This window comes from Mobula birostris, chromosome X (genome assembly GCF_030028105.1).
Source record: "Mobula birostris isolate sMobBir1 chromosome X, sMobBir1.hap1, whole genome shotgun sequence".
Classification (NCBI taxonomy): domain Eukaryota; kingdom Metazoa; phylum Chordata; class Chondrichthyes; order Myliobatiformes; family Myliobatidae; genus Mobula; species Mobula birostris.
Genome location: NC_092402.1, coordinates 33,799,263 through 33,814,400, shown reverse-complemented (window position 1 = coordinate 33,814,400; position 15,138 = coordinate 33,799,263). Strand labels below are relative to the sequence as shown.

Sequence of the window (15,138 nt, the reverse complement as noted above, 5' to 3'; positions counted from 1 at the left end):
CAGAAAAGGTGTGTTGGCATTGGAAAGGGTCCAGTGGAAGTTCACAAGAGTGGTTGTGGAAATGAAAGGGTTAATATATGAGGAGCATTTGATGGCTCTGGGCCTGTACTTGCTGGAGGTTAGGAGAATGTGGGTGGATCTCATTGAAACCTATTGAATATTGAAAGGTTTAGATAGAGTAGATGTGGAGAAGATGTTTCCTATAGTAGGGAGTCTAGAACCAGATAGCACAGTTGCAGAATAGCAGAACGTCCATTTAAAACAGAGATGGGAGGAATTTCTTTAGCCAGAGAGTGGTGAATCTGTGGAATTCATTGCCACAGGAGGCTGTGGAGGCCAAGCCATTTGGATATATTTGAAGCAGAGATTGATAGGTTCTTGATTAGTCTGGACCTCAAAGGTTATGGGTGAAAGCAGGAGAATAGGATTGAGAAGGATAATGAATCAGCCAGGATGAAATGACAGAGCAGACTCAATGGGCCAAATAGCCTAATTCTGCTCCTATGTCTTATAGTCTTATGTTCAGTCTCAAAGGCAAATCATGGAACAGGATGGTACAGTAATGCTTTCCGCCTGCAACTTACGTTCTTGGATATGTCATCAGAAGATGGCAGCACAGTGGCATTAGAATTCCACAACACTTAATCTAAACCTCATTAAACAAGGTGAAACATCAGCAACGATACCATGCTGGTTATCACCTTCTGCCCAATCTCAGTTTTTGAATTTCAATTGAAGAGTCACTTAGGGTGGTGAGAGAATAGATGTAATTTAGGTAAGGAATTTCATTATTTGTCAGCATGAGTGGCATCACTGTGACTGCACTCCACAGGGTAGTGTACCTGTGGCCAGCTTCAGCTGCTAAATCAATGACATATTTTTCCATCATTGTGTCAGAAGTGCGTTATTTAACTGATGATTAACCAACATTCAACGTCATTTGCAGTATATCTGGTTATGTGCCCATTTGCAGCATAGCCAATGTAGCTTTCAGGCTTGGATAGTTAAGTAGCAAGTAATATTTGTACCACACAAGCTCTACACGTGGGCCATCTCCAGGAAGAGTCTAACACCTTCCTTTTAACATTTAACTAGGTTACTATTGTCAGATCACCAGCTATCAATATCTTGTTGATTGCTATTGACCAGAAGTTTTACTGTGCCAGCTACATTGATTCTGTGGCTGAAATAAAAGTCAGAAGTTAAGTATGCTGCAACCCATGACGAATCTCCTGACTCCCTGAAGCAATTGTATTGTTGCAAATTACAAATTAGGGTTTGTAAAACCCATCAAAATTTTGAGTGCCGCTTCGACAATGTTCAAGAAAATCTGTACTATTCAGGACAAAGTAGCTGTTTGGTTGGCATGTGATGTCTTTTCCTAATCATTCACAGTTATAATACTGACAGACTGTCTGCACCATCTACAGAATAAATAAGGGGAATTGGTTTTCTTCAGTATTGCTTTTCAAACTTCACAAACTTTACATCCAAAAGAATAAAAGCAGCAGGTAGATTTCATCCTGATTGAGAAATATGCTGGCATTCTTTCATCATTGTTGAGTTGAAATTCTGGAAATCCCAAACTACCTCACAAGAAAGACCATTGCAATTCAAAATGGAGGCTCAGCACCACTTTGCAAGTGCAGTTAGGAATTCCCAAGAAATGCTGTCCTTCCTGATATTGTGCAGTTGAATAGGTATAAAAAATGAGCGGTTGTTTCTTGAAAGAATGTGGAAATAATTTGCAACAGCTAGAAACAGCCCCTCACAGCAATTACGTTGGGTTTTCTTGCATTCAGTGCTGGTGTGATTAATTTGTTACAAAATCAAATTGCAATTCTGCAGACAAATTCTGATAATGACAAAACTGCTGAGAATCCAGTCTCCAGGAAATTATTTTTAAAGAGATAACAGGCTTTCTATTTTTGGGATGTTGGTTTCAGGCTTAACTGTGAGTTCATTGACTACATTTTATTTACCAATGACTGAATCAAGAAAACATTGGTCAGTGTACAGACATCTTCAGAAGAAATATCTACTATCTCCTTTGCTTCTGGAATTAGTTTGTTTTTATCTTTGTTCCTTCCCCAGCAGAGATGCTTTTCGTCAGTGTACTTCTTCCTGCTGACTGACCAGATGGTACAGTAGAGCATTAGTCAGTGCTTCTTTTAATAAGCTCCAGGGCCCTGGGCATTACTACAAGTTATTTGGATTCTAATATGGATGTAAACAGCTATTACAAAGTGATTCTCAGCAAGAATTGATACCAAACCAAAACTTAAAGAAACGCTAACTTCAGAGAAGCATTTCTGCAGATTCTGGAGCAAAAGAATAATGCTCGATTTACTCAGCATCTGTGGGAGCAAAAGAAAAAGATATGTCAACTTTTCAGGTCTGATGCAGAGACTCGGCCAGAAATATCATGACATCTATTTTGTCTGCTTGACCTGCTGAGTTCAGAATCAGAATTAGATTTAATATCACTGGCATATGTTTTACAGCAATGCATAATAATAAAAACTATAAATTACAATAATGTGTGTGTGTGTGTATGTATGTGTGTGTGTATATATATATATATATATATATATATATATATATATATATATATATATATATATGTGTGTGTATGTATATATATATAAATTAAATATGTAGTGCATAAAGAGAGGAAAAGTACTGAGGTAGTATTCATGGCTTCATTGTCCATTCAGAAATCTGATGGCAGAGGGGAAGAAGCTGTTCCTGGTGAGTGTGTGTCTTCAGGCTCCTGTACCACCACCTTGATGGTAGCAATGAGGTGAGGCAATGTTCTGGGTGATGGGGGGTTCTTAATGATGGATGCCGCCTTTTTGAGGCATCGCCTTTTGAAGGTGTCCTCAATGCTGGGGAGTCTGGCGTCCATGATAGGTCTGGCAGAGTTTACAGCCTTCTCCAGCTTTTACCCATTCTGTGCAGTGGCCCCTTCATACCAGACGGTGATGCAACTAGATGGAATGCTGGTCATGGTACATCTGTGGAAATTTGCAAGAGTCTTTGGTGACATACCAAGTCTCCTCAAACTCCTAATGAAATATAGCCACTGTCATGCCTTCTTTGTAATTGCATCAATATATTGGCCCAGAATAGATCCTCAAAGATGTTGACACCCTGTAACTTACAACTGCTCACCCTTTCCACTTCTGATTCCTCGAGGAGGACTGGTGTGTGTTCCCTCAACTTCCCCTTCCTGAAGTCCACAATCAATTCCTTGTTCTTACAGATGTTGAGTGCAAGATTGTTGTTGTGACACCACTCAATCAGTTGCTTTGTCTTGCTCCCGTATGCCTCCTCATTACCATCTGAAATTCTAGCAACAATAGTTGTCGTCAGCAAATGTATAAGATGGTGTTTGATCTATACCTAGCCTCACAATCATGGCTGTAAAGAGAGTATAGCAGAAGGCTAAGCATGCATCCTTGAGGTGCGTCAGTGTTGATTGCCAGTGAGGAGGAGATGTTATTTCTGATTCATACTTACTGTGGTCTCCCGGTAAGGACGTCAAGGATCCAGTTGCAGAGCGAGATACAGAGGCCCAGGATTTGGAGTTTGTTGATTAGAATTGAGGGTATGATTGTGTTGAATGCTGAGCTGTAGTCAATAAACAGCAGCCTGGCATAGGTATTACTGTTGTCTAGGTGACCCAAGGACCAGTGGAGAGTCAGTGAGATGGCATCTGCTGTAAACTTATTGAGGCGATAGGAAAATTGCAGCAGATTCAGGTCCTTGCTTTGGCAGGAGTTGATTCTAGTTGATTCCACTTGTCAAAGCATTTCACAACAGATGTGAGTGCCACTGGGTGATGGTTGTTGAGGCAGCTCACCCTGTTCTTCTTGGTCCCTGGTATGATTGTTGCCCTTTTGAAGCAGGTGGGAACATCTGTCTGCAGTAGTGAGAGATCGAAGATGTCCTTGGTCACTTCTGCCAGTTGGTTGGCATAGGTTTTCAGAGCCCCACCAGATACACCAGGACCTGACTCTTTGTGAGGGTTCACCCTCTTGAAAGAAGTTCTGATGTTGACCTCCAAGACGGAGATCACAGAGCCACCAGATGCTGTAGGGATTCGCACAGGTGTAGTTTTATTCTCCCTTTCAAAGCATGCATGAAAGTTGTTGAGCTCATCTGGGAGTGAAGCATTACTGCCATTCATGATGTTAGGTTTCACCTTGTAGGAAGTAGTTGTACAGTTCTGGATCACTGCTCTTTAATGCCACAGATCTAGCCCTTAGAGACTAAAATTCTCCTGGTTCATCCATGGCTTTTGGTTTGGGTATGTTTGGTATATTCTCAAAGGCACACACCCATCCACACAGGTCTTGATGAATTCGATGACAACTGTACCATATTCATTCAGACACAAAGATGAATTCCTGCATATTAGCCGGTCCACCAGCTCAAAGCTGTCCTGTAGGTGCACCTCCACCTCCTTTGACCATGCCTTCTTGGTCCTCAGCTTAGAAGAGTCTTAAGGTCTGCCAGCAGTTCATTTTTATGCATACACACTACAGGCATTCTCTTATAATGTTTGTCGGTTATTGAATCCATACCACATGGGAGCTGAAAGAAAAAACAATGGACAAGAAGTGCTAACAATTTTGGAAGAAAGAGACATTAAAGTTGTTGGTGTTTGTATAATTCAAAACAATTATGGAAATACTCAGCAGATCACGAAGTATTTATAAAGAGGGAACCTGAATTATTGTTCCCCTCAAGTATAAACTTCTCCAGTTTATTTTGCTTAAGAGCTTCCTGTTACTGTCTCAACCTTTCCAGCTGGAACCTGCCTTGTCCGCAGGATTCACGATGACGGAAATAAAATGGTTTAAAAGCACCGACCTTTTTCTCTGTAGAATAGACTAGGTACTGCACAACCTTTTCTGCTTCTTTTAACAGGTTCCAGCTGGGATCGACAGTAATGTCGTGTCTTCGAGGAATTCTTTACTTCAGTAAAGTCTCTCCTAATGGACTGTATAAATTTCTTGGACTTTCAAGTTTATCATACGAAGAACTGTGTTTGAATTTACCACTTTAAGACTGTTTTCGCATTTACCGCTTTAAGAACTAGCATTCTTTCATGTTAGCATTTTAAAAGCTCTATCGTATTTACTTACTTATTACAGCACTAATTATTGTTCCATGTCAATGATCTTTTACTTAATATTGACCTTAAATCCTGATTCTGTTTCTCTCACCACAGATGCTGCCTGACCCCAGCTATTTCCAGGATTTTCTGAATTAACTTCAGATTTGCAATATTTGCTTTTATCGTGGCCTGGGAAGGTGATTTGAAATGTATTTGAGTGCAATTACTTTATCTGCAGCATTATTAGAGTCAGTTAACCCAGTTAATGTCCTTGTTAAAAAAGCAAGGTCTTTTCATGCAAATCCATTAACCCTAGTACATTTCCTTTCATTTTTAGATGAATTATTGGAGCAATCATGTGATTTAAGATGTGCACTTTGTCAAAGCAATGTCTGCAAGATGTGCTTTAACTAGCATTGTTTAAAATCTACTATCATTTGCAATATATTGCTAGGCTAGAAGAGGCAATTACTCGGGATGTAACCTGGCCTATTCACATATAGAAAGGCAAGACAGCTGACCGAAACACTGGGGACTCAGCCAAAAAACAAAACCCACTTAAACATCCTTCGTAAGGCAGTCATCATTGTCAGTTGTTAATGTAACTGGACTTAATTTTGAAGAGTGACAGGTTACTTTCAATATTTGGAAAAGGAGCAAACTTTTCAATAAAACCTGGGCTACAAATACATGCCCGATTGCTCGGTGCTGAATCATCAAAGATATCTTTTCGAATAACCAAGAAATGTATCAAATGAGGAAAGAATGATTCAGGAAAATTGCACTGAACTTTGAGCAAATAGGAAGATAGAAGCGTGATGGAAAGGTTTGAATTTACCACTTTAAGACTGTTTTCGCATTTACCGCTTTAAGAACTAGTAACGAGTGCCTTGTCCGCAGGATTCACGATGACGGAAATAAAATGGTTTAAAAGCACCGACCTTTTTCTCTGTAGAATAGACTAGGTACTGCACAACCTTTTCTGCTTCTTTTAGCAGAGGTTATCTCATGCAGATCACTCTTACTTGGACAAACTCAATAATGGTCAATCCTCCCCAAAACCGCCAAATGACTCCTTCAGGTTCCCGTCTTCATTCTCCAATATCACTGAAAAGGTACATCAACAAATCTGGCAGCTATTGGTGAAACTACCGGCCCAACACTTCTGTACCCTACAATAGACAGTAAAACTCCGTTTTAAAATTAAACTGCGTCATAAGATTAATACACAGCGTCGCGGAGTATCTGACTGACGATCTAACTGAAAACTAACTGCATCACCTGGGGTCTACACTTATATACCTGGTGAGAACAGGTCATCATGTGACCTCACATCGGCAGGAAAATTACATCATGTGACCTCCGCAAGACCATTACATCATCCTCCTAAGACAGTCACAAGATATCCGTGAAGTATGTAACAGTGTTGAGGAGAGGATCTGCTCTGAGTTTATTGAATATTGGATCAGGCTTGAGCAGTGAGATGGATGACACCTGCACCTACTTTTAATTTTGCAAAACAACGTAATATAGGAGATGTAACTAAAACTCAAAGGATAAAAAATCATTATTTACCCCATGTACAGAATATTAAAAGAGCTATTGGTTTTGCCTTGTGATAGAAACAGGATAAAGAATTAGGTTGGTTATTTGGGATGAGGTGATAAGATATAATAGCAGTTATTGTACAGTTTTAAAAAAAACACAAGCCAATATTAGCAGTATGTCACAGACCACCACGTCATCATGAGAAATCTCTGTGAAGAGGTTAGAAAAGGGAGGTAATTTTAATTGGAGATTTCGGTCAGCAACATATAAATTGGGAGCAGGCCAAGTGTCTAGATGACTTTGTGTAGGACAGCCACAAGAGACAACCATTATGCTGACTTTGTATTTGTCAATCACCCCGACTACAGACTAGAAGTGGAAGTTATAAAATCACAGGGTACTGCATCATCTAGTGATAGAGTCTAACACATCCTAGGGCCTAATTACACCACTAGGTAGAAACAAAATTGAAAACTTTAAAACATTAGTCTTAGATAAGTAAACAAATCTATTATGTTGGTGGAGAAAGAGCTATGTGAAAGACATATTTGGAAAATGTTTCACATCTAAGGTTGTAAATTAACTTCAAAGCTGTGGAAATTCCAGGCAGAATTTGATTACAAGTAAATATTGTTCTGTAGATCAGACAAAATTGACAGATGAGAGTACTTGTAGGGTTAAAGGAAAAAAAAATGAGTGAAGTCAACAAGGTCTTTAATGTTACAACAGTTACTTGCATTGAGCAACTGAATGTTGTCTGAAAATGTTACTAAGCTTGAAATTGAATGAGCTGGCCCAAATACTACATATAGGTTGTGCCCAGTTTACGAGCTCCTGTGTGTATGTATAGCTTTTATGTATGACTGATTTGTTCACTGCTGTTAGCTGCCGCATTTCCAACTCGAAAGCTGCTTGGGTTATGAACAGGCCATTAGAATAGTGTGAGGTTAATCCAGACAGGCATCTTGTAATTAAGGAGGAGAATTTGGTAGCACAGGTTTTTAATTCAGAACAGTTTCTTAAACCTTAAGGCTGATTTATACTTGTGCGTCAAATGTACGCCGTAGGTACAGTGAAGCCACGTACTCTATGCTGTACCCTACACCGTACCCTATGCCATACCCTATGCCGTAGCCTGACGCGCACCTCTCCCAAAATGTAACTATGCATCGCGGCAACACAGACTAAAAGAACTGTGATTGGTCCGCTTGGTAGCATCGCATTTCCTCCACGCTGCAATAGCTTCCCATTGGGCGATTGAAGGGCAGGGAAGGAACTCTGGCTGCAATGCTTTCCATAAAGCTTTACAGACCTCCGAAATTATGGAGGACCCTGTGCTTGACGCCAGTTTGTAGCCAGCTGCTACAGCCTGTTGACTTCCACCTGAAGCTAAAACTCGAATGGTGATTGCCAGTCTCTGAGTATACCGTGCATACACTGATGAGAAATAAATGGTTGGAGACGATGAACCAAATCGTCAAATCTACGTGCTGACATCCGAAAATATTTGAAATGCATTTCCTCGTCCATGTCTCTCAGTGGCCGGACAAGCACAGAAAATTCACCCTCCTTCAGTTTCAGTCACCATTGTTTGAAGTTTGATTTCCTTCGTGTTGAATTTCAACATGAAGAAACTCAACACAGTGGCATATGAACCCCACCGCCAACTAATGTTTTGGCAGTGAATTGCAGAGCGACGCAGACACACCAACGCACAAGTATAAATGCTCACAACAGTGTAGCCCACTTGTGTAGGCTATGGCGTAACCTAGTACACACAAGTATAAATCAGCCTTTACTCAGAGTTGGGCAAAGTGAAATACATATAAAGTACAATGTATATAGAAGTATCCCTCCCTTTACTCTGTGCTGCTTCATCCTCTCCTATCAACTTCCATCTCCTTCATCCCTTTGTCACTTCCACTTATCACCTCCCAGCTTCTGATGTTCTTTCCGTTCTCTTCTCTTCCTTATCTGTCTTTCATTCCCCCACCTTACCTGGACATACCTGTCTACTGCTGGCTGTAGTTCCACTCCTTTCTTCCACCCTTTTATATCGACTATCTTCCCTTTATCTTTCCTCTCCAGATGAAGGGTCGCAACTCAAAATATTAACCTTCATAGATGCTGTCTGACCTATTGAGTTCCTCAGGTACCTTTGGGTCTTGCTGCAGATTTCCAGCATGTGTGGTGTTTTGTGTCTCTGTATAAAGCAAGAATTCACTTTAGAACTGGTACAATACTTCTTCTTCATGAAGAGAGTAATGATTGGTAATACTGGCCTTCCAGATGGGGTGAAACAGTGGTGGACTGCTGGGTTATATTTGATATTAGAATTGGACAAAGTTTGCTTTTCATTCATGGACATGCTGTGAAATATTGGAACTTGTTAGTTGCAGTGGTGTATAATATGGATATATAAGGTGACAAGGATTACAAAGCCTCAGTTGAGCTTCCACTGTGGTACTTTGGCAGCAGTGCTACCTGAAAATATGGGAAAAAAATAAGTGTTCCATCTGCACATGTTCCTGCTTCTGTTGTGAGTGAATATAAAGTTGTGATATTTCCAAACTGGTCCAACTGTATTCATTTTGGCAGCATTGTTGAGCTGGGAGCAAGAATGGAAATGCTTATGCACTTTAACCAACAGTTGGGCCAAACCCTTCCCTGTTCAATTTGCCATTATCGCTAAAGTTACTCAAATGACAGTGGTTTGGAATTGGCTTAAATAATTAGGTGCTAATGTAAGCTTTGCAGTATTGGTAACCAAACATATTTTAAAAATTGTGACTTTTTTAGGTTTCTGATTGGACGGGAGAAACCTGGAGAAACCAGTGAAGTTGCCCAGCTTATTCGTCAGACACTAGAGCAGGAGAGATGGCAAAGAGAGATGATGGAACAACATTATGGACAATACATTGATGAAGATGAGGAGGTAAAGTCTATAATTTGCATGTTGTTGCTTTCATTTTAGCAGTGATGCCACTTCAGAAATGGTTCTTGATGAGATGTAGAAATACATAGCTTTCTTCTTACAATTTAAGACTCAGAGGATTATTATCTATTCTAGGGATGAGATTATGGCGTATCTGGAGGTACATGATAAGACAGGCCAAAGCCAGCATGGTTTCCTGAAAGGAAAGTCTTGCCTGACAAACCTACTGCAGTTCTTTGAGGAAATTACAAGCAGGATAGACAAAAGAGATGCAGTAGATGTGGTGTACTTGGATTTTCAGAAGGCCTTTGACAAGGTGCCACATATGAGGCTGCTTAGCAAGATAAGAGCATGTGGAATTACAGGATAGTTACTAGCATGGGTGGAGCATTGGCTGGTTGGCAGAAAACAGAGAGTGGGAATAAAGGGATCCTATTCTGGCTGGCTGCCGGTTACCAGTGGAGTTCCACAGGGGTCGGTGTTGGGACCACTGCTTTTTACGATGTATGTCAATGATTTGGACTACGGTATTAATGGATTTGTGGCTAAATTTGCTGATGATACAAAAATAGGTGGAGGAGTGGGTAGTGTTGAGGAAACAGAGAGCCTGCAGAGAGACTTAGATAGTTTAGTGGAATGGGTTACGAAGTGGCAAGTGAAATACAATGTTGGAAAGTGTATGGTCATGCACTTTGGTGGAAGAAGTAAATGGGCGGACTATTATTTAGATAGGGAGAGAATTCAAAATGCAGAGATGCAAAGGGACTTGGGAGTCCTTGTACAGGATACCTAAAGGTTAACCTCTAGGTTGAGTCAGTTGTGAAGAAGGCGAATGCAATGTTGGCATTCATTACTAGAGGTATAGAATATAAGAGCAGGGATGTGATGTTGAGGTTCTATAAGGCACTCGTGAGACCACACTTGGAGGATTGTGTGCAGTTTTGGGCTCCTTATTTTAGAAAGGATATACTGACATTGGAGAGGGTTCAGAGAAGATTCACGAGAATGATTCCAGGAATGAAAAGGTTACCGTATGAGGAACGTCTGGCAGCTCTTGGGCTGTATTCCCTGGAGTTCAGGAGAATGAGGGGGGATCTCATAGAAACATTTCGAATGTTAAAAGGCCTGAACAGATTAGATATGGCAAAGTTAGTTCCCATGGTAAGGGATTTTAGGACAAGAGGGCATGACTTCAGGATTGAAGGACGTCCATTTAGAAAAGAGATGCAGAGAAATTACTTTAGTCAGAGGGTGGTAAATCTGTGGAATTTGTTGCCATGAGTAGCTGTGGAGGCAAAGTCATTGGGTGTATTTAAGGCAGAGATAGATAGGTTCTTGATTAGCCAGGGCATCAAAGGGTATGGGGTGAAAGCAGGGGAGTGGGGATGACTGGAAGAATTGGATCAGCTCATGATTGAATGGCGGAGCAGACTCGATGGGCCAAATGAGCTACTTCTGCTCCTATAACTTATGGTCTTATGGTCTTAATACCATTGCCCCTAGATTTCACCATACATCTCACTCATCTGTTCCTCACACTGATCGAATACAGACTTGCTTGACGTAGCTAAGTGTGCTTCAGAAAATGTTTCCCCCGTGCTATGGCCTGTTACTCACACTGTGTCCAAAGTGTGCTCCCTTGTGACAGTTTAGTATTCTCCATCAAAAGGCTCATTTTGCAAAATGCAGCATTAGGAACTAGCTAATACGAGGAGGCATCATTTTAAGGTAATTGGAGGAAAGTATACAGGGGATGTCAGAGGTAATTATTTTATAGCGTGGTGAGTGTGTGGAACACCCTACGAGGGGTGGTGATAGTGGCAGATATATTGGAGCATTTAAGGAATGCTTTTGGCACATTATGATAGAAAGATTGGTGGGGGTGGGTGGTGTTGATATAGGAAGGAAGAGTTGGATTGATCTTTAAGTAGATTAAAAGATCGGCATAATATGAGCCAAAGGGCTTGTAATGTACTGTGATGTTCTATGTTCTTGTTAACATATTTGGAACATTGAATTTTCACTATTTTTTTCCTGGATTGGCCACTAAAGCTTTGGAGCAATTAGTGGAAGCTCTAAACAAGCAGTATAAATGTTGCTTTCTCTATTTCTTTGGATTTCAATGAAGTTACAATCACGTGTCAAAGCCCCATCTGACCTTTCTCAACTGGTTGCCTAGCTCCAGCAGATATTTTTTTAGTTAATTTAAACCCATTGTTTATTATCGGATAACTGTGATTCTGTCACAGTTTTACCAACTATCATAAAGATGGCCCCCATGTTACGGCCATTCAAGTAACAGAAATTGGCCCTTAGGGTATTTACGAATCACAACTTAAAAATTTGAGATATGGAATATATCTCACCTTGTGCTTTATGACACATGCAGATGGCACAGCTTTGTGTCATAAAAAAAAATCACAATACAAACGGTTTTCTTGGAACATAATGCCTCTGTAATACAGAGGTTACCTGCCTGTACTTATTTCTTTCAGGACAAGCACACAAATTAAAGAAAGTGTTAAAGAACAAATTTTGGAATGTATGGTGACACCCATTACAAATCCTATGTTCATGCTGCAGTCACTTAAAAGAAAAAAAACAACTGATTAAGAATTAACTGTATGAATGTTCAAGGGTATAAGATACAATTAGAGTTTAATACTTTTTTACTTCAGCCTCGTTGTAGTCATGTGGTGTGCAGACAGGACTGACTGTCTCTTATATCCTACTTCATGATAATTGGGTTTGTACCAATACATCAGCATATGTAGAACTCCCGGGGTAGTTTTTATAATGCAATAAGCAGGTTACATTCACTGATGCACACAGTTCAACTGAGTATGAGTTGTGGTTCACAAAATACACAAATCGGATCTGCTGTACTGCGGTTTCCATTTCAGAACATATGAAATAGGAGCAGGAGTAGGCCACCTAGCCCATTGAGCCTGCTCTGCCATTCAATAAGATCATGGCTGACCTGACCATGGATTCATCTCCACTTACCTGCCTTTTCCCCATAACCCTTAATTCCCTACTATGTACAAATCTATCCAGCCTTGTCTTAAATATATTTACTGAGGTAGCCTCAACTGCTTTATTGAGCAGAGAATTCCACAGATTCACCACCCTCTGGGAAAAGCAGTTCCTCCTCACCTCCGTCCCAAATCTACTCCCCCGAAACAAACTTCCCTGCCTCTATCTTATCTATCCCTTTCATAATTTTAAGATCTCCCCTCATTCTTCTGAATTCCAGTGAGTACAGTCCCAGGTGACTCAATCTGTCCTCATCTCTGGAATCAACCTGATGAACCTCCTCTGCACCACCTTCAAAGCCAGTATATCCTTCCTCAAGTAAGGGGACCAGAAGTGCACGCAGTACTCCAGGTGCGGCCTCACCAGGACCCTGTACAGTTGCGGCATAACCATCCTACTCTTAAATACAATCTCTCAAGCAATGAAGGCCAACATCCCATTTGCCTTCCTGACCGTCTTCTACACCTTCAAACCAACCTTTTGTGATTCATGCATAAATACTCCCAAGTCCCTCTGCACAGCAACATGCTGCAATCTTTTACCAATTAAATAATCTGCTCTTTCATTTTTCCTTCCAAAATGGATGACCTTGCATTTACCAACATTATGCTCCATCTGCCAGACCCTTGCCTACTCACTTAACCTATCTATAACTCTCTGCAGACTCTCCGTATCTTCTGCACAATTTGCCTTTTCACTCAGTTTAGTATCATCAGCCAACTTAGATACACTACACTCATTCCCCTCTTCCGGATCATTAATGTATATTCTGAACAGTTGCGGGCCAGCATTGACCCCTGTGGCACACCACTCACCACTGATTGCCAACCAGAGTAACACCCATGTAACTCAACTCTCTGCTTCCTATTAATTAACCAATCCTCTATCAATGTTAATACATCACTCCCAACTCTTTGCATCTCTACCTTATGGATAAATCTTTTAGGTTGCACCTTATCAAATGCCTTCTAGAAATCCAAGAAAATAACATCCATCTGTTCCCCTCTATTCAATGTCCTCAAAGAACTCCAGTAAATTTGTCAAACAGGACCTGCCTTTGCTGAATCCATGCTGCATCTGCCTGATGGATCCATTTCTTTCCAGATGCCTCGCTATTTCTTCTTTAATGATAGCTTTGAGCATTTTCCCAACTGCAGGTGTTAAACTAACTGGCCTATAGTTACCTGCCTTTTGCCTACATCCTTTTTTGAACAGTGGTGTGACATTCGCTGTCTTCAAATCTGCTAGGACCTGCCCGGAGTCCTGAAAACTTTGGTAAATAATTATCAAAACCTCTATTACAACTTCTGCCATTTCTTTCAGTACCCTGGATGCATTCCATCAAGACCAGGGGACTTATCTATCATAAAGCCTACAAATTTCTCAGCACTACCTCTTCAGCAATATATATTATATCGAGGTCCTCACCTCTCATCATATCCATAACATCTCTCTTTGACATGTTAGACATGTTCTCCACCCTGAAGACCGACACACAATAGTCATTCAAAGCCTCTGCCATTTCCTCATTACCCAATATCAATTCCCCCTTCTGGTCCTCCAAGGGACCTAGGGTCACTTTAGCCACCTTTTTCCACTTTATATAATTATAAATACTTTTACTATCTGTTTTTATAGTTTGTGCTAGTTTATTTTCATAATCTAGCTTCCCTTTCTTTATTGCTCGCTTAGTGGTTCTTTGTTGCTTTTTAAAGTTTTCCCAATTTTTCAGTTTCCCACTACTCCTGGTGACTTTGTATGCATAAGCTTTTAGTTTGATGCCTTCTTTCATTTCCTTCATTACCTAAGGCTAGCTCTCCCCACCCTTACTGTCCTTGCTCTTAACTGGAATATACTTTTGAACACCGTGAAAATCTCTTTGAAAGTCTTCCACTGTTCCTCAACCATCCCACCATTTAGCCTGTATTCCCAGTCTACACTAGCCAAATCTTCCCTCATCCCAGTTTAGTCTCCATTGTTTGGGCATCATACACTAGTTTTAGATTGAACTATAGCAACCTCTATCTGTATGAGAACTCAGTCATACTGTGATCACTCTTTCCAGAGGTTCCCTAACTACAAGATCACTAATTTTACCTGCCTCATTGCACAAGACCAGATCTAAGATAACACGTTCCCTTGTAAGTTCAGTAACATGCTATTCCAGAAAGCTGTCGCAGATGCATTCTATGAAGTCCTCCTCAAGATTGCCTCAACCAACTTGGTTCACCCAATCTATGTGCAAGTTAAAGTCCCCATGATAACTGCTGTTCCATGCTAACATTCCTCAGATAGTTCTCTCTTTTTTGCCTGTGCCACTGTAATATTATTATTCGGTAGCTGATAGACAACCCCCACCAGTGATTTTTTTTTTCCCTTTACTATTCCTAATCTCTACCCAGGTGAATTCAACATTCTGCTCCTTAGATCTTATATTGTCTCTCACTATTGCCCTGATCTCACCTTAAAATAAGACCGCTCCCCACCTCTCTTA

General features: G+C 40.6%; 1 protein-coding gene across 3 annotated transcripts in view; it reads left to right on the top strand.

Annotated features, from left to right (window-relative positions):
* Positions 1-15,138, top strand: part of ppp1r9ba (protein phosphatase 1, regulatory subunit 9Ba) — a 252,030-nt gene that overhangs the window by 182,303 nt on the left and 54,589 nt on the right. For all 3 annotated transcript variants that reach the window (XM_072249437.1, XM_072249435.1, XM_072249436.1), the window contains exon 6: positions 9,473-9,608. In XM_072249437.1, coding sequence (XP_072105538.1) covers positions 9,473-9,608 — 136 coding nt within the window. The remainder of the gene's footprint in view (positions 1-9,472; positions 9,609-15,138) is intronic.